The following is a 24,320-nucleotide window of genomic DNA, read 5'->3' on the forward strand; positions in this document are numbered from 1 at the left end:
CTTCAGTTTGACTTTTTTATTAAACTGACAAATTTAATCTGTACAGCAAAATGAAAATACAATGATAAATTCTGTTACTCGTGTATATCACCACAGTCTGTAAATGACAACTGCACACGTCCAGACGGCTCAACCAAAAATGTGTTTTTTTTCTGAATTAGACTTCCTGCACTGATGCTGAAAAGGGTGATATATTCCTGAATGAAGCTTGTAAGAGATGAAACATAAACAGCTCTGCGTGTCCAAGTGTACGAGTCGCAGCCACAACTCAAGATTGTGCCGAAAAACGATTTCCAAAATGAACTGAAACTGTGCTCATCTCCTCAGTTGTCCACTTGTGCGTCAATAACCGTTTGAAACTCAGTAACGTCACACATTAAAGCAGCCCTGGAACAACAGACTGATTCAAATAAAATAAAATAAAACAAGTTGAACACAGAACAGCAGAGTTGGTCATTTGATCTGAGATCTTACATTTTTAAAAGTGTAGACGACAGAAACATCATTTTAGTTGTAAAAGGTTCACTCGTACAGTAGTGTTACTAGATGTTAGCGGCCTCCAGATGTCACCTGGTCTTTGAAGATCCCAGTGAGGAAAACATTTCATTTGCCTGTTAATGCTGTTGTTTATTTATTTATTTTACCATTAAAACTAAACTGCAATTTCACGTTTCAGCCATGATAGTAAAACTTTATTATAAATATAAGAGAAAGATAAAATGAGAAAATATATTCATGAAAAAAAAAAAAGTAAGAAAAGAATTTGGGGAGAGAGAACAATTAAAGTAGAAAAAAAGTTTTAAAAAAATGAATCTTTAAAAAAAAAAAAAGAAATTATAAAATATTTTGTGTGGAAACATCTAAAAATAAAAAATAAATCCTAAATTGCTCTTATTTTCTTGAAATACAGAATATCAATTCAAAGTAATAAGAAAATAGTGCAATCATAGCAATTTTTTAACAATGTGCTTAAAAAAATGTAGCGAACAAATGTCTTGAAAACTCAAAGACTAGGCCGAGATCAAGAGATGGTCTTATTTTGGGGGGTCTTGGATGAAAACGGGATTCTGCTAGAATTCCCTAATCGCCACTAGTGTTGTGTTACTTCAGTCGGTGAGGCCTGAAAACAAACATGCACGAAAGAACAAACGAGAATAATCAATAAATAAGGCTTGAAATAAAAGTCGATCAGACCTTCAATTAAAAGGTAAACATGAATTGTAAAAAAAAGAAAAAGTGCAGTTCGATCTCAGATGAAATTCAGGTTTCATTTTCACGTGTTCAGCTTTGAAAAGCGGCAGGTTCGACGTCCTCGCCGTCCAGAATATTGAAAGAAAAGAGGAAAGTCTCCTCGCTCAGGAGTCTCGGGAGCCTTTAAGTCCAACCTTCTGTGGAATCTCAGCTCACGGGTGGAGCTGCTCCGCTGGAGGTCAAAGGTTTTTTGGTGATGCAAACGGTCCGCAGCGGCCCAACAGATGGTCCAGATGTTGGACCTGGCATTGGCACTGCAGGTCAGCTGGTTCGAGACTAGGCAGGGGGGGCGGGGGGGGGTCATGGGGGAGGGGGTCGCTGACTTTGTCCTTCTTTACCGATCCTTCAGTTCTCTGGTCACGCGCTTGGTGATGCGTCCGCACAGCAGCCCGACCAGGAAGAGCACGCACACGCTCAGCGCCATCATGAGGATGATGTAGTTCTTGGAGGGTGACGTCATCACCTGCACGGCCAGGTCGGAGAAACCTTCCGCTGGCGCCACCTGCAGGACAAAAGAGGCGTTTTTTTTATACTCTTGGGAGGAAACCAGGAGAAACCGATTTAATGCTCACCTTGGCGGCGTAGCTCCACATGTCGATGCGGTCCTGGAGCCTCTTCTTGCACTCGGGCTGCAGCCGGACTCTCTTGTCCTGCAGCGCCTCCATCAGACACGCCATCTCTGCAGCGACACACACAACGTCAGCAACAAAGTGAGAGCCAGATGAACTTGTGTGTGTGTGTGTGTGTTTGTGTGTCACGTACGTCGCCCTCTGCCGGGAGGGATGGCGGCACAGTGGTGTTTGAGGTCCAGAGCGCAGGCCGTGTGCAGAACCGGGTCCACGAAAATGTCTGCTTTACTCTCCTTCAGCATGTTCAGGACTTCCTGGAGAACAGAAGTAAAGACAAACAGATTTTTTTTTCAGACTTTTATTTGATTTAATCATAACCTGTTCTCATGTATTTAAAAAAAAAAAGGTTTGGGATAAGAATTAGGTATAATTATTACTCTGTAAATAATACATAATATTAATTATGCATCATAAATAATGTTTATATTTTACAAAAAACACAAAATGATTTATAAAACCGTCATAGGTGACTTTAAATGAACAATAAATAATAAGTTAAAAGTTTAAAAAACATAAAGAGTATCTTTTTTTCCATTCATTTATTTTTGCGTACACAGCATTTTTTAACAAAACCCGACTTTCTTTCTGTCCGTCACGATGACTGGTTGTGATTGTGGGCGGGGCTAAAAGGGTCAACAGTCATTGGACAAGAACCGTCTCAGTTTAAATTGTTTGATTGGTTAGAACTTTGCAAACTATCGCTGTAAAGTTGAAGCGAATGATTCACAAGAAATATGTATCTTCTGAAAGACACTGATGGGAAGTATAAGTGGTGAAAAAAAGAACAATATCCTGGACTATTTTAATATTCCCCTGAGACATTTGTCATTAGTAAAAAATGTCATGTCGCTGTAAGAATGTCTGGAATCCATTCACTTGAGTTTGTGCGATTTATGTTCACCAGAGAGATTTTTTTTTCTTGTGTAAAATTGCAGTAGTTAATTGTCTTTTAACTTGTGGTAGCTGCTGTAGAAGTCTTTTGCTGACATTCCTGCCATCTTGTTTCTCCTGCAACGCTACAAAATGGTGGAGGAAGTTTTCCTAAAACTAAAAATCTGTTTTGGTTCTGAAAGGCAAAACTCTAATGTGCTCGTGTGAGGAGCAGGTTCAGATAAAGTCAGTCCAACAAACGAGGCTTTGACACATTAAAAAAACACAACATCTGTACAAACGTACTCTTTTACACGGATCCTGCTTGATCTTCAGCAGGTTGAACTTCAGACACTCCTCCACCTGACCCGTCTGCTCCTGGGCAGCAGCTTCCTCCGCACACAGCTTGGAAATCTGCAGCAGAGGTGAGTCGCGGATGAGCGACGGAGGTCGACGGTGGTTGTGTTTGTGTTTGTGTTTGTGTTTGTGTGTACCTCGTCTGAGCAGTGCATCTGCAGCTGCGGGTCCAGCCTGTAGTCCAGCGCCGACTCCTGCAGGATCACCGTGATCTGATCTTCACAGTCTGGAGATAATTTCTGTGACCACAACAAGACATACGAGGTCATGAAGATAATGCAGCGGTCGGAAGGGGGCGGAGCTTGATGCTGCGTCTACCTGGTCGGCGTATTTGAGTTTGAGGCAGGCGATCACCTGACCCTCCAGCTCGGTCGCCTCGTTGGCCTTGTTCAGCACCAACTGACAGAACTTGGGGATGTCGGCTCGACACGCTTTTCTTAAAACGGGGTTCAGCCTGTAGTCTGGTGGAGAAGCATGAGTGAGAGCTGAAGTGGTGTGTGTGTGTGTGTGTGTGTGTGTACATACCTGTGTTCTGTGTGATCTGTCTCTTCGTGATCATCTGTTTGCATTTGGGATCCATCAGCTCACTGTTCTTGTTCTGCTTCAGACAGTGAAGGACACTCTTGGCGTCCGCTTCAGTGCAGAACCTCTGTGGAAGACGACGAGTCAGCGTTTTTTGTTTTTTTACAAACTCCGCCTCCCTTTTCTCCTCACTTTAATCATCTGCTTGCAGACTCTCATCAGCTGATAGTCCAGCTCGGGGTCGGTCATCTCCACCTCCTGCAGCCGGAAGATGCGCTGATGACATCGTGGACTAAGCTGCTTCTTCTGCTCCTTCAGACACTCGATCATCTGCAGGAGACACAGGTTCAAACCCTGAAGACTCACACCTGCTCCAGCTTCTCACCTGAGCATTGCCGAAGGCCACATTCGGACACAAGCGGCTGATGTCTGACTTGCAGGGATCATAAATTTCCGGCTCCAACCGAATATCCTCAGACTGGAGACAACAGAAGAGAGTCGTTAAAGACGTGTGTGTGTGTGACGGTTGATGACATCGTTAAAGTGTGTGTGTGTAGTACCATCTCCAGCTCCTCCACTCGGAGCTGCTTGCGACATTTCATAGAAACTCTCTGTTCCTTTGCTTCCTGCAGCGTGTCGTTCCTCACCGTCGTGCTGAGACAGATGACCACGTCCACCCTGTAGAACCACAAAATATGAATTATTTGATCCCTGCTGAAGCAAGTAGAGCACAGACCACCTGTAGAGTTAGTCTTTTAGTTAATGATGACTAAAACTTGTGCCACTGGTGCGTTCAGGTACCTCAGAAATCTCTGGTGTTGCTGAAAGTCTCTGAATCTTGGTGGCAACTTATTGAAAATGAAAAGTCATCAGGATATTTAAGGAAACTGTCGACCAGAGAAAATGGTAATAAAGTTTTATCTTCTCTCCTTACACTTTAATCTTATTCTATTTTTATTACGTCTCTGTACAATTGAACATTAAACTAAACTTTAATGATGATTTATTTTATTTAATCCAGTTTCCCTGTGATTCATCTGATTAAAAATGACATGTAATATACATAGACTATGGCTAAATTATTCTAGGGGGAAAAAAATAAATTAATTGCAATTTATTATTTTCTGAACCAATATTCGTTTTGTTAGACTATACTATAGTATTATACAAGTTATTGTATACTTTTATCAACACAAGGTTTGTGGACCAGAACTGTCTTTACGATGAAATGAAAGATGAATTCATTGCTACATACGTTGAATGAATAACATATCTTTGTATAACTTTTGAACTGTAAAAATTAAAAACCTTAAATAACAATCTTCTGCACAAAAACACCTGGGACAATATAACAAATAATCATAAATATCAAGAAACTATATAAAACTGGCTACATCAGTTTGATCGATAAACATATATTTTGCATTTAATACAAGCAAAAAATGAAAGAAAAAAAGATGCATAGACTCTGTCCACCTTTGTTTCTACAGCCACCTACTGTAGATACAGTGCAAGCGTTTCTTTCTTTTTTTTGATCGCAGCCTATTTGAAAATCGTATTCTATTAAACCTTGTTGATAGAAAAAAAAGTGTAGTCATTTAATTTGTGTGAACTCACTTCTTCTTTATGTTGGGACACAAGCGCAACACGTCCTCCTTGCAGGCCATCTTGAATTTATAGGAAAACCTAAAGTCTTTCATCTGAATCTGCAGAGAGAGAAGCTCATGTGTTATAGATTGATCGAGTTGATTCAACGACACTTGATAAAAACCTACCAACTGGAAGTGTGTGACGCCAACAGCGCACTTCTCATTCATCTCCTTCTGCTGCTTGTTCTGAACCAAACACTCCATCAGATCTCCTGTATCGACCTGGTTATCAGCTACATCCTGCAAGATAAACGACTATTATTCATAGTTTAAAAAACCGTGAGAAAATCTAATGTTGAAAAAAAATGATCTGGAAACTATTCTTTTAAATAACTTCTGGGCAAAGTCCTTCAGCTTGTTTGAACTCTGATTTAGATGGATTTGCTTCAGACTCGAGCGCCAAAATGCATAAAAAACCAACTTGTGGCATCACATCAAGATCCCCAAACTGCTGCTTCGCCACTTAAGTCTATTCTGAGATGCACTCGCTCAACTCCAGCCTCGACACACGACTGAACCCTTGACCCGCTCTGTAACCCCATGACAGCTCATCAACAGTGAACCTCGACAGAGTCTCTTCTTATCATAACGACAGGTCACTTGTTTGTGCAGTCAGAGAGTTGACTCGTGTTAATATTTGTACGTCCATGAAGGTCACAGTGCTGGTTGAACTTACGTGGCAGTGGACCTGGATGACGGGGTCACAGGCTCTGATGAGCAGGGCGTCGATCTGGATGTCCTGCACAGACGGATCAAGGGTTGCAACACTTGTGGACATCGTAGGTTTGAATCTGACCTCTGACCTCTGACTCCAGCTCCGTCAGGTTTCCAACAACGTCCCTGCAAGCAGAGACCAGATCCTCCAGATGTTCCTGCAGACACTCCAGCTCCTGGACACACACAGGATGAAGCAGAGACACACTTCCATGTCAATATTGAGTCTCTGTCATCAGTCGGCCATGACCAAGAACTAGGTCAGACCATAGAAATGAAACACTAACTGAAGAAATACGTTCACATAAAAAGTAAAATCCTCTATATGTTTGATGGACATATCTGACCTGCCCGGTGTCTGTCTTTTCACTGCACCACTTGCCGAGGTCAGTCATGCAGCGCTTCTGCAGCTCCGGGTCCAGCTTGACGTCCAGCGCCCTCTGGTGGAGAATCCTCTGAACTTCCATCTTGCAGTCGCGTGATAACTGACAACACAAGATACTTTTATCAAACAACTGAGAGGAAATATGACTTCAGATAATGACTGTTAGAATCAAATCCATTTGGATTTTTCAAACGTTCTAATAGCTACTGACCACAGACATCAAATACCGAGCAGAGACTACGTTTTTCAACTCATCTCGACATCATCCTCCCTAGCAACTCTTCAGGTCCTCGTCGTTTTGTGTTGTCATCTCTTTTATCTTACGTTCTCCATCTCCAACACTAGCCTGTCTGTACTCTCCCAAGTTTCCAAACCACCTTTGTCCTTCCTACTCCTGACGCAAACCTCACTATCTTCTAATTATTTCTCGTTCACACATTTTGACAAAGAAAACCCCCAGAAAATAATTATTTAAATTAAAGTTTTAAATCACAGATTTAAATTTTTTGTATATGACTTGTTTTTTTTAATTATCATTGAATTTTGTTGCAGTAAATCTCACATTCATTAAGCACATGCGATTAAGAAGATAGACCCACATTGATCAAAATGATTGTCAAATGTTCACCATCATTTAAAGCCTCCACCAATCTGGGTTATGGACTCAAAACCCTCTTACCTGCAGCTCATGATCTACCTGTGGTTTAAACACACGACATAACTGAGTGACGTGATGACGATGAATTGCATTAGACTCCTGGCGAGGACGATCATTACCCTGCGTCCCTGCTCCTCCGTGCGGTAGGCGTGGCGGTAAAGGCACGAGAAGACAGCGCCGGGTGGCATCAGCTCGCTGGTCTCGTTCCAGCCGTGTGTGTGGCAGAGTCGGGCGGCGTCTCCCTGACACTTTTTGAACAGGATCGGATCCAGTCTGAGGAACGAAAGAGAAGAGCTGATGTGTCAAAGCTGTGGACTTCAACTGTCATCGGATCACAACATTAGTTTGAAAAGTACGGAAAAAATAAGATTTTTTATCATAAATAGGTTATTCAATTCAAATATGATAGTAAAAACATGACTCAATTAAAAGGGTTGCCATAAATGTTTACGACAACAAAAATGTTTTATTATTTTCTTTTTTATAAACATTCTAAATATGAATTATACAATAACTATTGACAAAACAGGTTGAAGTGAAATTAATCATTTTCTTTCAATTTATTTGGAGAAATAAGATTAAAGATAAAATCCTAAATTAAATGCATGAATAATGTTTAATGTTTATTTAATTATTTTTATGATAATGTTGTCAACAAAAAAAAACTGATTAAAATTAAAAAAAGAGTTGAGTTGTGAAATATGTTATCTCTCTTTTCTTTTCAGAAATATGTAACCATTTATACACAACTATGAATGGGATATTATTTTGGAATTCTATAGTAAGAAAAGCATGAAATTCAGTAAAAATGTAATCGTCTGATTAATAATGCTCTATTATCATTCTTAATGAGTGCATTATAATTCTTCTGGCTGACTACTTCTGTTGCATCGTTTTTTAAAAATGTAGTCAGACAGGAAGAAAATCGAGGCCATGCTTGGAACACTGACTCACTTCCAGTCTCGAGAAATGAAGTACTGCAGCTCCAACAGTCGATGTTCACAATCCTCCACCATCTTCTCAGTGTACAGATGCTCCATCAGGCACGACAGGATCCTGAAAAACAACCCAAATGTTGCTTTAAAGCTTATTGGAATCCTTTATTTTGAATCCAGGAGAGGGAAATCCTTACATCGGGTCTCCGTTTCGAATATGTTTGCAGGCCGTCTGGATGACGGACTCGCAGGCCTCGTTGAGCGCCCGGTCGATCCTGTAGTCCGCACCGGGGTCGGCTGATTGGATGAGAGTCTGGAGCTGCGTCAGAAAAATGTGTTACAAGAAGACACTTCTCTTCTCACTTGCAGAAGTCTTCCGGTTCATCATGACTCACTGCATTCTGGCATGAGTTGTCCACACTGGCGCCCCCTCGGCCCACTCTCATCAGGCAGTGCAGGGTTCTGCCCTTGCGGTGCAGGCCGGAGCAGTGCGTCTCTATCTCCGACCGGCAGTGCAGCACGATCTCCGGACTCAGCGAGAAATCCTCCATCAGCATCCGCCGGTAGTCCAGCATCTCGCCCTGACACTCTCCACCGACCGGACGACCTGCACGGTACAGAATTACTAACTACAAGCAACCCTTGCTGACACAAGGGGTGAGACACCGACAGTCAGTGACGGAATGAAGAGTTAGATAACATATAATACAACATCTAACACAGCACTTGTCTGGATTTAAAATAAGATGTTAAACAGAGAGCAGCTACAAGATTAGTGGTAGAAGCTGGTATAACACTAGTTTTTTGACATAAATAGTTATGGGGTTATATAGTTACAAAGACCCTTAGTTAACTCTGCCAAGGAGGTAATTTATTTCCAAAAATTAGATTGTTTGTTTGTAAACAACATCCTTAAAAAATGTTCTGATTTCAATAAAGGGTCAGACAGGCTTGTTAGACCTATTATTTTGTCTGGATAAATGATGGTTTATGTGTATTTCTCATTGTGCATAGATTTGTGATTTTCCAAATTAATGTTTTTTGATAAAGCTATGCTAGTGAAAACCTTCCCTTAAATAAGGGATCTCATGACTACAGATTTTATATGATAAGTAATAAAACTATAAATGTGTAAAAATCACATGAGCACACATTGAGGGCCTTAAGGTGATCATTTCCATCACCATGACAAGAAAAATGTTGAAAAATTCAAGTTAAAACAAAGTACTTAATATATCTATCTTCATATTGGACAACACTATAATTCCAAAGAAAAATTAGTTAACTACTTATCATACAAACATACAAATGAAATGAAAAATGTTTTGCCAAAATTGTATTGTATAATTGTATAATACAAGTAAAATTTGATTATTATTATTAATAATAATACATTTTCTTTTAGTATATATTCTAGTTTACTTGAAAATTAAAGTAATATTTTTTTACTGTGTGTGGTAATTCACAATTAATTGGAAATGATGCCGTAAAATATTTTTTTACTTCAGCATATTTCGTTAACTTCGCTAAAAATAGAAAGTGTTTCAATAATGTATTTCCTTATTTCTGCATTTTCTGTGGCACATTTTACATGCTGTCAACTCATCGTTTGGTAGCCAAAATTTTCCAACATGTTCCTCTGACATGCTTGTTTTTTGGGGAAAATGCTCCTATTTGAGCTCCCATCTGAAAATATGATGATCAATTAACTGAGTTGCTATACTACTACAAGTCCCACACTGCACTGCAACAGCGCTCAAAGGCTTGAATACTGTGTACTGTTGTAAACGGAAGGCTGAGCAACGGCATGGAATCCTCACCGCGGTGCACGGCAGCCTCCAGACACAGCAGCAGGTACGACAGGCGAGCCTCTCTGGCTCGGGGCAGGTTGGAGTCCAGGGTGCAGCGCTGCTTCCTCAGGTCCGCTTTGCAGGCTTTTGCCAGCGAGTAACTGACCTTGTAGTCCTGGGAGATGAGTTTCTGACGCGTGGTCAGAGCGTCTCTGCACTGTACCAAGAGACAAATAGAACACAGTCAGAGATGTTTAGTCCGAGATGATGAAAGAAAAGTGAAGATCATTTACCTTCTCAGACATGCCGTCTTCCAGCTTGTGGTTGAACAAGCACTTGTAGACTTTCCCTTCTCCTGCCTGGACCTAAAGAGAAACAAAAGACCTGATATGTATAGCTGATCGTGGAACTTGTTGGAGGAGAAGAAACCCTTGACTGACTCACCGTCTGGCAGAATCTCTCCCGGTCGTCGCGACAAGCGAAGTAGAGATGTCGGTCCAGGTGGAAGTCGTCCGACGACAGCTCGGCCACCCGCAGGATCGCTCGCTGACACTCCTCCTTGATGAGTCGAGCCTGGTCCGGCTGCTCCGCTTGTCTCACCAACGCCTTCTCCAGACAGGCGATGACTTCCCCCTGAGAGTGGATGTCCTGAGGTGGCACAGGTGATGAAATGAAGCCTCTGTACTTCATTTGAAGAATATACATTACATTTTTCTTCCAACCAGAAAGGAAAATGTGTTTTTTTTAAAGTCAAAATATGTCTTTAGATTGTAATTATGAATTAATTGTACATTTCTTTCTGCCAGACTTTATCTTTGTACCGAATATATGCTTATTTAATTTTGATTTTTTAAATTAGTATTATATTTGTCTCGCAATATTTTTTACATTTTACTATAATTAACATTTATTTTTTTGCTCTTTTAATCTATTAATTTTCTCTTTCTCTAATGTTTTTGCTGTTGCATTAATTCAACAGTTTACATGTATTTGACTAGATTGGTTACTTAAATAAGTATTTACAAAAACTTCAAGAATATAAAGCATATTTAGTAAGTAAGACTTAAATTCTACTGTTTATTAGATTAAGATTATATAGAGATTCCGTTCAGTCATAATAGAGACAGAACAACACAATTAAACATTTCTACAGATCCATGTCCTCTTTTTCTTCCCTTCATGTCTCACTTCCTGGTTTTATTGTGAAGTCCCTGTGAGTTTATGTCTTTACTTCCTCTTGTGCTCTTGACCTAACGGCCCTGATTTGTGTCACCTGTGTCTTTGTCTCACCTTTGATGTGCTGTGCTTAACCCTTGTGTTATCTCTGGGTCAAGGTGACCCGGTGGCCTGAAAACAAATGTGTTTGAGGTATCCCTTCTTTGTCTGTCGTGACATCATAGAATCTCTGGTATGTCTATTGATCTGTTGTAGTTTTTTTTTAAAGTGTACAGTTAGTGAAGTTTCATTTTGTTTTTGCTAAATTAATCAGTTCATTCTGCATTTTGGTGACTTGAGTCCTGACAGTCTTTTTAGGGCTTTACATTTTTTGTGTTTTCTTTGATCAGTGAAATCCAAACCATGTTCTTCTCACTCCTTTATTTATTATAGTTATAATATATATATTATATGTAAGACTTTTTAAATAATTTAGGTTCGGAAGAGTGATCAGAAGTGCGATTGTTACTGTTATTTTTTAGATTCTTACTGTCTTATCAGCCAGTCAAGCTTACTGAAGGCTGTTCTTCATTGTGAGAAAGCTGCATTATTGTCATTTAAAAGACTGACCTTGTCACATCTGTTCAGAAAGTTCCAAAAAAACATGTATAAAAAGGTACACAGGTTTGTTCTCACAGCGTACAGAGAGTGGAGGTGGAAATAGTAGTTTACATTTAAACATCTAATCATTTTAAATTGGCCACGTAAAGTGAATATAATGCTGTTTTGCATTAGTGTAGGATCCACAGGAGACTACATTGTTAAATCTTTGTGTGAAAAACATTATATTGCGTTAAAAGACCTGCTATTCCTTTGAGCTCAATCCATCACGGATAGAATCTGACCTTGTGTCCGGTGTTGATGCTGCCACAGTGCAGGCTGTTGATGTCTTCCTTGCATTTGTCCATGAAGCCACAGATGAGCCGGTAGTCACTGAAGACGATGCTGGTCATCTTGGTGATGTACTGGTTGCACTGGTACTCGCTGATGTTGGCCCGGTGGTCCACCAGGCAGGACACCAGGTAGCCCCTCCCCCTCTCCTCCTCATTGCACTCCTTTATCTACAAGTAAGCATGTAGAAGTTAAATAAATCTGCATTTCACACACAAGTCTTACTCCCTACAATACTTTTTTATACAAGACATGATGTTTTTGTCTAATTTCCTTTCTTTCTTAAAAAATTCTAAAAGTTTTTAAGACAAGGGACGTTACTGCCGCCTGCTGTCAGATTTAGTGTATTGCAACCAGACGTTTTTCAATTTTATTACATGTAAAATGTTTCAAATGCTATAGATAAAGTAAATCTAATGCAATAACATTGGGCATATAAAAAAAGGAAAGTGTTGGTTTTGATTGTCAGAGGCCTGCACTCTCAGTGCTTTTCTATTTTAATATAAATCCAAAACAACATGGCTGACGATGATGGAACACTGACCTCAGTGATGGTGCCTTTGCAGACCTCGGTAGCCACTGACTCAAACTTGGGGTCAGTGGTGAGGTTGAGCTTGTAGTTCCAGAGAAGCTGAAGATGAAAGAGAGATTCAAAGATTCAAGAACTGTCAGACCATAGTAATACAACTAAAACACACAGAACATATGCTGTTCTTTCCATCCATTAATTATTAATGAAACAGAAATAAAAGTGATCTGCAAATAAGGTTTGTAACAAGCATGAAATCTTCCATAAAAAAATATTTCCGTGGTAATAAACTCATCCGTATTAACTTCTTAGGAGAGATCCTGGCTAATGGTGTAACATTGATAAATTCATGCTAAAACTGCCGACCTCAGCATTAATTCAATTGAAAGCAGACGAGCACCTCAGCAGGCCTGAGTGCAGCCGTGATCCTGTTTGTTTGTGAGACATGAACAGATGGTGTTGCTGACGGTGCAACCTCACACCAGGTTATTCCCTCTAAGGCCTCTACACTTTCATCTACAATCATTTACAAGTTTACAAGTTTGTTTTACTAATGTTTGTCTTTATTCTCACACGATTTCATACCTTACATATAAGTCAAGATGCTGAACTTTTTTAATTGTTATGAAGTTAAGATTACACTTCAAGGTGCCCAGAGAAAAACATGGCATATCTTATTATATCGATAATTATTTATATTATTATCGTTATAATGTTACTAATATTACTCTTCATTACTAACTCCTTTTTGTTTTTTAAGTTATACAAATTCTGGTGTATATTTTATATATGTGAACATGAATTGTATAGTATTTTGGAATTCATTGTATACTTTATGTGTTAAAAGTATTGAAACCCACACGTATGGAAGGCATCTATTTTTTTATACAATTTAAATAACCATTTGATTTAATTTTGAGTCGTCTATTTAAAGTTCCTGCGGTCCAGGTAAAAAAAACGTGGCCGGCTGCATTTTGCCCATATGCCATGTGTTGGATACGTGTGCTGTAGTTGACCATGAATAAAACATGTTAGTGCTTATGCATAAAGAGCCAATCTATTAGTTTGTCACATAACTATTTATATAAATAGGGGTGTTTAAAGCAGCAATATGTAAGATTGCACGTTACTTCAGCTCCCCCCAGTGTTAAATCAGTACAATTGCAATTTTGTGGAACTAATGATGTTACACACCTCAAGTGAATTTGTTAAAAAAAAAAGTCAGTTTTTGTTTTACCTTCTTGTATGGTTTTATCTCAGAACAATGAAAACAATGTCTCTGACCCACTGTTTAGTAGTCACATGACACTGGCTGTACGAGCATCGTTAAAAATAAATACATAAAATCATTAAACCAAACCATTGCAGACAGTGTTAAAACAATCACCGATAATGCCAAAATATTACTCTTTTAATAATCAGAATCAACAAACGACTCACTTAAATATTCTTTTATGACCCACAACAGTGGTAGAAATACTTTTTTCAGTGTTCTGCAATATAGCAGAATGTCAAAAAAAAAGTATTTCTGCAAATACAAAAACCTCTATTTTTTAACCCATAACATTACTGTAACTCTTTATTCTCTCTCTCTACTTTTAATTTCAGTGTTCACAGATCCTCCTCTGCAGCAAAGTTATCATTCCATGAAACCTCCACTGGTCTTTCATCGGCCTCTCACACTAGAAGTATATCAACCAATTTATGAATGTACTCGTCATCACAAACATCCTTTCAAAAAAAATACTATTAAAGGTATCACCGCAATAAAAAAAAGAAGAACCAGAAATTGAATTTTCTTGCTAAAACTTGAACAAAAATGAAAACAATGTATACAATCATACATATACAATTAAATAACTAGAAGTAGTACTAGGGCTGAACAATTATTAAAAATAATCTAATTGTGATGATTTTCCTCAATATTGCAATAAAATATGCAAGTATTTTTTTAAGTCCTTTTTCATACATTTTTCTGTAATACAATAAATAATTCACTTTACAGTAAAATGTATTTCTTCGTGATTGTTAGGATAAAGTTATTCAGCCATTTTTAAGATAAAGGCAAATTAAGCATTAAATACATTGAGTTGTTTTTAGTTACTTATTTAGTTGTAACCAAATCATAATATATTCACTGCTAAAAAGAAGTTCTAAAAGAAGAAAGAAAAGTGCAGACACTGGTCAGTCATTCTGCCTTTTTCTTACTGCACATTTTCTCTTATACAGTTACTCTGTCATCTTTAAGTGCATCTCCAGTCAAACACATTCTTATATTGTAATTTACTCAATTGTGTGATTATACAAGGTAATAAACTTTGGATTCGCACACACACGTCTCGCCAGCAGCAAGTCTCAATTCAAACTTAAGAACCGATGTCAGAATGTAAACATGTTGAAAAGTCTAGTTCATTCATTTGCTGAGCTGCCATCATCATTAGATGAGTTGTTTGTGTGATATCAACTCCTTGTGTCGTTTGAAGTCGCTGTTTGACGAGGACGGAGGTTTGAAGAGATTATGACGTTGATACTAATTGTTGTTCCGTGTCGTTGAGACACTGAAAGCATTTTATCCACACATGTCATAAACTGCTGCTCTTCAGCTTCTGTGGACATAATTGATTTACTAGTTAAAGCGGATTTTCTCGCCACTTGTTCTGTTCGGCTGTGCTCGGTGTGACTACATGACGGTCGAAAATCTAATAAACATAAAATTAAATTAAATCGCAACCTTGGCGATATAATAATCACATTTTTTTTTCTAACGTGATGATATCGCAAATGCACGTAATCGTCAGTCTGCAAAATTGCAGGTGTGCAAATTGCAGACTGCAGGCGGGTATTACGAACACTGCGAAAACAAGTCCTCCTCGTGCCAGATGCTGAAATTAGTCCTAACACCTCCAGTCTTGGATCATGCTAGGAAACAGAGACATGAGACTCAACAACAGTGTCTGAGAACAACATGTCATCACTGTCACATCACTTTGAACGTCTCGCTAGCGCTGGAGCGTCGGCCTCCCCCACCGAGGCTGCAGATAACAGCTCCTGACAACTACAACGCCCAGAATCTGGCACAACAATAAAACAGATGGAGCGCTTTTGTCCTCGCTGTCGTTCTCGCGACTACACGTGTTATACTAACAGCCACAGCTTTACGCTGTAACGACACCAGCAGAGCAGAAAGTCTGCTGCTGTGATGTGTAGGCATGAATACTGTTCTTTTATTGGAAGATGTCCAAACTTTTCTCGCTGTGAAGGAAAGATAAGATGATGGGCAAATAGAAGGAGGGCAAATATTTTACTTGACGTTGTTTTTTAACATATAAAATGAAGAGTTTAACGCATGAAAGGAACATTAAAGCAAGGTGTGGAACAAGAATGGATTTATACCTTGAAAGGTTATAAAATATTATTGTAATTCTGTCTTTAGTAATCAACAATGAAATGTTTCCTTCTTCACAACATCAATACTCAATGCTTTAAGTTACTGATTTACAGTTTTATTCTTTTAAGATTTTTTTAAGATGTTTCAAATAAACCCCTGATCGTCTCTTTAAATAAAGTATTCGCCTTAATAATGCTGAATGTAAAATATAAATATTTACACCGGAGCTCGTTTGCACTAATTTCAATTTAAGTATGTGATCCATGCTAGAAATGTTTAAATAAACAAATATAAACTGTAAGTTTAAATTATGTTTTCATTTGTTTTTTCTGTTCGCAGAGAGAAAAAACACAGACTCTGATTCATTTAAATATAATTGAAATATGTAAATATTGGAAAGGGACGAACAAGGCTGCGATTCATTCTGTGTTGATTGGGATGAACAAAGGACAAGAGTTTTATTTGTGTGTACGTGCAGATTCATACATTTGAATATTCCTGTACGTGCCCGAATTCCTAGATTTGAGTGTCAGACGAACTTCTTTGTACATGAGGCCACTGATTATTAAATGTTTCTTTCGCTGCAGCGTCACCAACATTTTCTATTCAAGAGGTTCAAATCAAATCATACAGGGTACATCACAAACCTTTTTTTGATGCTGTAAATCGAGGAAGGTCTGACTGTTTATCGTCAGTCACTAGCACTTGTGTTATCTCAGGGTCACGGTGAACCTCGACCTCCCTGGCTTCCATACATACATATGCAGTGGTGGAGGTCGTTCACCTTGACCCAGAGACAACAAAAGGGGAAAAAACTATTTGATTTGTTTTGGGGCCTTCGGGTCACCTTGACCCTGAGATAACACAATTGCTAGAAGATGGGCTTGAGAAATCTGTTGTTGTGGCCTAAAGACGGCTATAAACAACATTTAAAAACCCAAGAAATAATAATAATATCAATAAAGACACAATATGTATTGACCCTCTTGAAGGACGCAACTATAAACTAAATAAAAATGAACAATTTGACTACAGACTATCAGAAGTATTCCACTAGTATCAGTACTAAAAATATAGACTTAATGGAATTTAATTGATTGAAAAAGTGTTGTCTGTAGAGCTATGGTGGTTTTCAACCAAAGCCACAAAGAAACATTTGATTCCAGAGACAAGTGAAGAGTGTTTTAGTGTAGATTCTTCTTAAATTCCTATTCCTAGTATCATCAAGTTTTGCTAATATTAGAATATCCCGACACACATGCTCAGACTCGTCCTCTAATAGATTAACAAATAATATTAATACCCTCTGTGCTTGTGTGAGTTTCCTGGAGATAATTTACTCCCACAGTCCAAAAGTGCACGGATGTGAAGTTTATGAGCCATGAGATGAACTCTAGTTAGGGATGTTTGCAACTCCTGCACCATCAGAGAAATATGAAAATGAATCAATGATCTTCATGTAATCCTGGAGCCGGTCCCAGCTACATAGGGTGAAGGGGGGATGGATACCAAAGAGAAGATGCCAGTCTCTTCTACAGAAGGAGCAGCAGGCAAACATAATCATACCTCAGGTCAATTTTCGACTCATCCTTCAGCTCACTGACACCGATTGAATGCTTTAGGATTGTGGGAGTAAATCAAGGCGCCCCAGAGGAAACTCACACTTGCATGGAAAGAACAAGCAGACAGAAAAGACCCCATCTCGCTCCACACCCACGGTCGCCTAAAGCTGGATCTGTACCGTGGACACCGAGGCTGACGCTTCTGTCCAAAAGCTTTAGCTCGTGAAAACACATCACATATGTCGGGGTTCCGAGCTGAAACGAGTCCAAACCAGAGCGAAGCCGCTCCAACTGGCGAGATGGACGAATTAAAAATGCTTTCATGCAGAACTCCAACTCCCTCGATTCTAATTAGGAGACTTTCTTTTGTGTCCATGTGAAGAAGGGAGTACTTACATGACTGCAGTCGGCAGCGATTTCATTGTCCTGCAGGTAGACAGAAAGAAAAAAGGGGGTAAGAGATTCGCCGGCGTCAGCAGAAAACCGGAAGACAATTTGATCCATGAAACACACAGACATGAACATGAGTTTAAAAGAAAAGGATTATAGTATATCTGGTCTGTTAGTCAAAGCTTCAGAATCCATCAAAAAAATATAAAACATCACAAGCTGTGATGCCCTGTTATACTGGAAAAAGGGTTTTAAATATTCCATAAAAATATATATGAACACCAAGGTCTTAAAATACATTAAGGGAGAAAGAAGTTCATCCTAAATTCAACCCTCATTTGAATGTTTCCCAGAGAGAAGACTGCTGAGGATGAAGACTCCCAGCAGCTCTCCAGATAAAAATGACCAATTAAGCGAGACAATGATTTATTAATTAAAGCAGGGCTGTGGGCTCCACTTCAAAGCCCTGCGATTAGAGATGTCTGCGCCCCAACCCCATTTATGAAGTCAACGAAAGTGATCACAACATCAGCAGGATAACGGAGGATAATCGTGACGGGGTGAGGGGGAGGCGGGGGGCTAATAATGGGACGTGTGCAGATACACCCCAGAAACACTAAAGCAGCCTCATTAGATATCAACCAATGAGACGTGGAGATGTTAATTACTTCTAAATGCATTTAACTAAAACTCACTAACGTTTTGGTCCGAATTTCCTTCTAGATTTAAGAAGGTTTTGAAGGATTTTTATTCAATTGTTTAGGTAGGTAGAACTTTATTGATTGAAATTGTTTTTTTTTTCCAATTATCCACAGCAAATACAGCAATTTTTCATAAAAAATAAATAAAAATAAAATAAGAACAAAGAGAAATAAAGAGAAATAACAAGATGACACAATCTAAGTCTAAAGATAAAGATAAAGAACATAGATCAAAGAAAAATAACTAAGACAAAGGATACAAAGACTAACATAGAAAAGATTGTAGAAAACAAAGACTAACATAGAACAGAACATCATGATACTTTTACTCCACTCCTGTCCCCGAACTCAGAATTGTACCAATTGAAATGTAGCTTCTACAGTTAGGAAAATGAACTAAACTACACACTACAAAACACTGTTTACATATTGTTTTAGGGTTGATAGACCCTAACACTTGTGGTCAGGTGGCCATAATACTTTCCCCTTTTTTCATTTTAATATAGAACCTTTTTTAAAGTTTATAAAGAAACATAAACATACAAGGACGAAGACAGTCTGTTTGTTTAGAAGCAATATTGCAAGCAGGAGTCATCGTTGAGTCGAGGCGGCGTCTCCGCTCCAACATGCTGACTCATGACGTGACAACAGACACAAATGAAGGCTGTTGTTGCACATTTGTGACGGACGATCTTGAGCTGGAGATATTGGAGTGAGTTATGTGTGGGGCTTGTGTTGAGTGTCAATGATTAACGTCGGTTAAAGGCTTTCAAACGACTTCACTGTCAAGTGAGGGTCACGTTCTCAGATAAGAGAAAACTGCCAGTAAAGTAGGTCATTTTACATTGCGTCATGGAAACTATCATATTAGCACTGGATTCTTCAAAGATCAGAAATGTTAATAAATCTGCGATGTCTTAAAGTAAATTAACAGAATTAGGGCCAAACAAATTGAATTATCACAGTTACTTGACTAATGTGTTGATTTAAGTGTATCTTAAATTGATCTGGGACTTCTATTGTATCATCAGTATGTGTCTGTTTGTACAAAACTCTCTTTTCATTGAAATATTTACATTAGAAAATGTTGTTAAGCTCCGCCCACTAAAACACTTCTTTTTTCTGGAGATGAAATCTCGTTTACCATAACCACACCCACTCTGCTGTGATTGGTCAAGCATCACAGTTTGTCACTTCGACTCATCAATCCTGGAAGTCTCCGCCTCTAAGGGACTCGTTGTATAAACAAAGCGGGCGTGATTACAACTGACTGGAGGAGGAGTGAAGATCATTATTATATCATAATGGACTCAGCTCTTGTAACTTCTCATTCGCCGAGATTTCCGACGGGGAAGAACTTTATAAGGTAATAAGTTTAAAACATCATCATGTTTGCATCTTGTAGAGGAAGACTTCAACATTTGAAACATGTGAGTAAGGAGAGTTAGATTTTCACATTAGATACTCTTTACAGACACTAAACCAAATCTCTGACAGATGCTACTCCTGTCTCTCTGTAATTAAAACTCATTTCTAATGTAACCCATGAAAGTTGTCATTATAAGTAAGTAAGTAAGTAAGTAATTTTTATTTGTATAGTGCTTTTCCAGACCAGGGTCACAAAGCGCTTAAACAATCAAAACAATATTCAATAAAGTATATACTTTAAAGATCAAGATAAAATTAATAATACAACAGGAGTTCCAGAAAATCAAGGAAAAGCCTGAACAAATAAAAACGTCTTAAGATGTTTCTTAAAGGAGTCAGTAGACTCCATTATACAAATAATGGTTAGAAAAAAGATGGAATAAATTTGAGTTCAGTTTATTTAGGTCACTACGAGGTATTCTTAAGAAACTTTTACAGTTATATCCGGGAAACCAATGCAATTGAAATGAAACTACTTTACTTTAAGAAACTTCTTCTTTCCACTCTGTCTTGCCGTTATTTATTTACCTGTCAAAACCTTCAGTGTCGTGGTTGTCTTCCACTTTATCGACAAATGAGATCCACATGAAAACAAGCGCCTTGTGGATGAGTCACCCCAGGATGTTTGGGGGACACCTGGCTCACCCTGTCACCCTCTCACACATCTGTGACGCTCACCTCTTTGCGGTCCTGAAGACACTCCAGCACGGCCAGGTTGTTGGACCAGGTGTGTTTGGGACAGAGCCGGGTCAGGTCCTCCCTGCAGGCCTCCTCCTCAGACAGCTTCCACCCGGGCGTCCTTCGAGCCTGTGAGGCCCCAGCGGCGGCGGCGGCGGCGGCGGGCGGAGCGGCAGGTGCATCCTTGGCAGCGGCCTCTGCGGTTTTCAACAGGACCGGGTTCGGCGGTTCGGCCGGAGCGCTCGCCGGCTTCAAGCCGAAAACGTCACCGTAACCCCAGGAGTACAAGAATAACAACAGCATCCACAGCGGAGAGGGACTGTGCGCCGCCATCTTCACACTGGTGATGCTTCTAGTAGTGGATAGACGCTGCGCTTCCGGTCGCACTTTTCAAAATAAGTGTGTTTGTTAGATCGCAAGGACGTATTTCCGGTCCATTTTGGTTCGTGAAAAAAAGATTATATTGACCTATGCTACAACGTTAATAACATAAAAAACATTGTTCCTTTAATTTTTATCTGAAGACATTTAAGAACAATTTAAGTTCCTCTGCGTGTGTCGAGCATTTATTCAATTTAAATTTGTCGCAAAACAATAATCATCAAACAAAGTAAAACCTTGTTTTGGATTCAATAATAAACAAAATGCCTATTACATAATAAGCAGAACTATTGTCATCCTAGTATTCCAGGTTAGTACTGGGTAATAAATCTGGAAGAAACATTTTTACAAAAACTGTTGTTTGCTGGTTTGTATTGACATCAATGCTATTGATTTTCTGGAACTCCTGTTGTGTTATCAGTTTTATCTTGCCCTTTAAAGTATATACTTTATTGAATATTGTTTTGATTGTTTAAGTGCTTTGTGACCCTGGTCTGGAAAAGAGCTATACAAATAAAAATTACTTACTTACTTACATACATTATTTTAACAAGCAACATTCTGACAGATTTCCTTTGTTGTGTTTACAACATTCTGATTCCGACCAATATATTTAATATAATATTCAGTATTATGAAGAATATTTATGTCACTTTTTTGCACCTCAGTTGCTTACTAAAAGTCTAATGGCTAGGGTAATACCACATCTTAAAACACAACTGTTGTGGTAACTGCTGACACATATCTGAAGACAAAGAGCAAGAACACCAGAGATGAAAGATACGTACATGTACTGTTAAAAATGTACATCAAAGTATCCCCTCCCAGTTCATATAAGCAGCTGACTTTAAAAGGAATCAGTAAGAGCAATAAATCCTCCCAATTTAGCTCTGACAGCTGCTCTGGGGCTTTTTCTGGATCGCTCATCAGAAGCTCATAGTCATCTCTGGCTGACTTCATTCAGGGTTTTGTTTACGGTTGTCTGTTTCTTTCTCTTTAATCTTTCCAACTGACAAACAATGAATAAACACAATCAATACAAATAATAATATGGTTTTCATGTTTGTCCTTCAATAATAGACTATGATTTTATATGTTCAGTATTAAATGTTTGTAACAATTCAAGGCAAAGTACATTCATCCGTCGTCATCTAGAATCTGAATACGGTCATTTGTTTAATAAATGTCAATGTTTTAAATATGATGAATGCTGGCTTCTGTCTGTGGACTCTTCCTCAACAGAGCTGTTGTTCATGCTGAGATCATGCTGACGCTGACTCTGAGGAACAATTCTCTTACGTCTCAATAGACTATTACAACAACAACAACAATGATAAATGTGACATGAGATAAAGGATCATTTACAAATAACGTATTAGTAAGATTGATGTTGAAAATTGAAAATTAGATGTAGAATCACTTAAAGACTTGTTTGTTTATTTTTTTTCAAGTTTTATCTATGTGGCAAATTCACAAAAAAGGAATTTGACACTAAAAATCTGAGGTAAGCTAAGTAGTTTGTAAATGAATACATACATAATCATAAACAATTACAATCTACATTATATGTATACATTTTGTATGATATCAATATGCATTTAGGTAATAAATAATGGAATATTTTACAAATTAAAAGTGTTGTTCAAAATGTGGTCAACCTTAATGGCTCTTAGGTAACACATGATTCACACATAAAGTCAAATAGTGGTTTCTCATAATACACCTTGGGAAATATTTATTTGTTTAAATCTTGTCCTATCCTTTTACATGAACTTATTATCGTTTTACACCTAGATTGATTTTAGAGTGATAACATTTTATGTTTTGTATACATCATTCTTGTACAATTGCATACTTTAAAACTACAATCAAATATTTTCAACATTAGTCAACCAAATGATGTGCAATCAAATAATTCTGCAATCCAACTTTTGTCAGGTGTAATCCATCAACTTTCAACTGTAACCTAACAATTAATAACTATTCCATTGAAACTGTTATCAATTCAACTGTAATCAAACAATAATCAACTATAATTAAATTAAACTGTAATTCAAAGTATTTCGAACTGTACTCAAACAATTTTCAACCGTAATCAAACAATTGAAGACAATTTTCAACTGTAATCCAACTATTTTCAACTGTAATCAAACAATTAAAGGTAATTGTCAGACAACAAGTACTAAACAATTTTCAACTGTTATCAAACAATTAAGACAATTGTCAGACAACAAGTACTAAACAATTTCCAACTGTAGTCAAACAATTTTCAACTATAATTAAACTATTTTCAACCGTAATCAAACTTTTTTCAACTGTAATCAAACTTCTTTCAACTGTAATCACACAATTAAAGACAATTTTCAACTGTAATCAAACTATTTTTTAACTGTAATTAAACAATTAAAGACAATTGTTAGACAACAAGTATTCAAACAATTTTCAACTGTAATACAACTATTTTTTAACTGTAATCAAACAATTAAAGACAATTTTCAGACAACAAGAATTCAAACAATTTTCAACAGTAATCAAACAATTTCCAACTGCAGTCAAACAATTTTCAACTGTAATCTAACGATTTTCAACTGTAATCGATCAATTAAAGACTAATCCAACAATTCTAATTTTAATCAATCCAACTGTAATCCTACAATTAAAGACTAATCCAACAATTTTAACTGTAAGCAATTGAACATTTATCAAGCAATTTTCAACTATAATAAAATTATACTGTAATTCAACAATTTTCAACCGTAATTAAGCAATTTTCAAATGTGATTAAACAATTTTCAACTGTAATCAAAATATTTTCAACTTTAATCAAACATTTTTGTAATTGTTAAATGAATGTAGTAGTTAAATGAAACTGTAATCCAACTATTTTTTTTACAACTGTAGTCAAACAATTAGAGACCATTTTTCAACTGTAATCAAACAATTTTCAATTAATATCAAGCAATTTTAACTGTAATTAAACAATTAAAGAAGATGTTCAACTGTAACCAAACTATTTTCAACTGTAATCCTACAATTTTCAGCTATAATCAAACTGTTTTTAACTTTTTTTTTTGTTTATTAAAAAGACAATTGATTTTAAATGTGAAAACTTCACATAATTGAAGTGTTAAAGCTCAGAAAGGACATTTTGTTCTATAGTTGAGTTTCATAACTAGTGTAAAACAGCTAATAAGCAGCCAGTGAGGTGATACCCAGCAGTCACATCACGTCTAATAGTAGAAACAACTAGAAAAACAGTGCCATGGGTTCTCGTTGTGTGCAAAACACTTCCATAAGAAAATTCCTGAAGCATTTGTTTCAGGCTCAGCTGCTGCCTTCGACCGAGCGGTATATGGCAACGTCGCAGGACAACTGCTCTCACACACACTCACACATC

General features: G+C 37.9%; 1 protein-coding gene across 1 annotated transcript; it reads right to left on the reverse strand.

Annotated features, from left to right (window-relative positions):
- Position 1: 1 nt before the first annotated feature.
- LOC148077656 (Golgi apparatus protein 1-like) lies at positions 2 to 20,882 on the reverse strand. The gene is made up of 26 exons (XM_087794341.1): positions 20,543 to 20,882; positions 17,742 to 17,771; positions 12,411 to 12,497; positions 11,821 to 12,036; positions 10,205 to 10,408; positions 10,054 to 10,125; positions 9,791 to 9,977; positions 8,366 to 8,577; positions 8,168 to 8,289; positions 7,990 to 8,091; positions 7,155 to 7,308; positions 6,340 to 6,477; positions 6,082 to 6,168; positions 5,955 to 6,017; positions 5,405 to 5,518; positions 5,247 to 5,335; positions 4,190 to 4,307; positions 4,015 to 4,107; positions 3,822 to 3,959; positions 3,633 to 3,756; positions 3,426 to 3,568; positions 3,245 to 3,346; positions 3,057 to 3,164; positions 2,014 to 2,134; positions 1,824 to 1,930; positions 2 to 1,753 (listed from the first exon to the last, which is right to left on the reverse strand). Exons 1-26 carry the CDS (start codon positions 20,873 to 20,875, stop codon positions 1,586 to 1,588), a joined length of 3,432 nt encoding a protein of 1,143 aa, XP_087650467.1. The 5' UTR covers positions 20,876 to 20,882; the 3' UTR covers positions 2 to 1,585.
- Between the last annotated feature and the right edge of the window lie 3,438 nt (positions 20,883 to 24,320).

This window comes from Callionymus lyra, chromosome 6 (genome assembly GCF_982586985.1).
Source record: "Callionymus lyra chromosome 6, fCalLyr1.hap1.1, whole genome shotgun sequence".
In the NCBI taxonomy this organism is placed as follows: domain Eukaryota; kingdom Metazoa; phylum Chordata; class Actinopteri; order Syngnathiformes; family Callionymidae; genus Callionymus; species Callionymus lyra.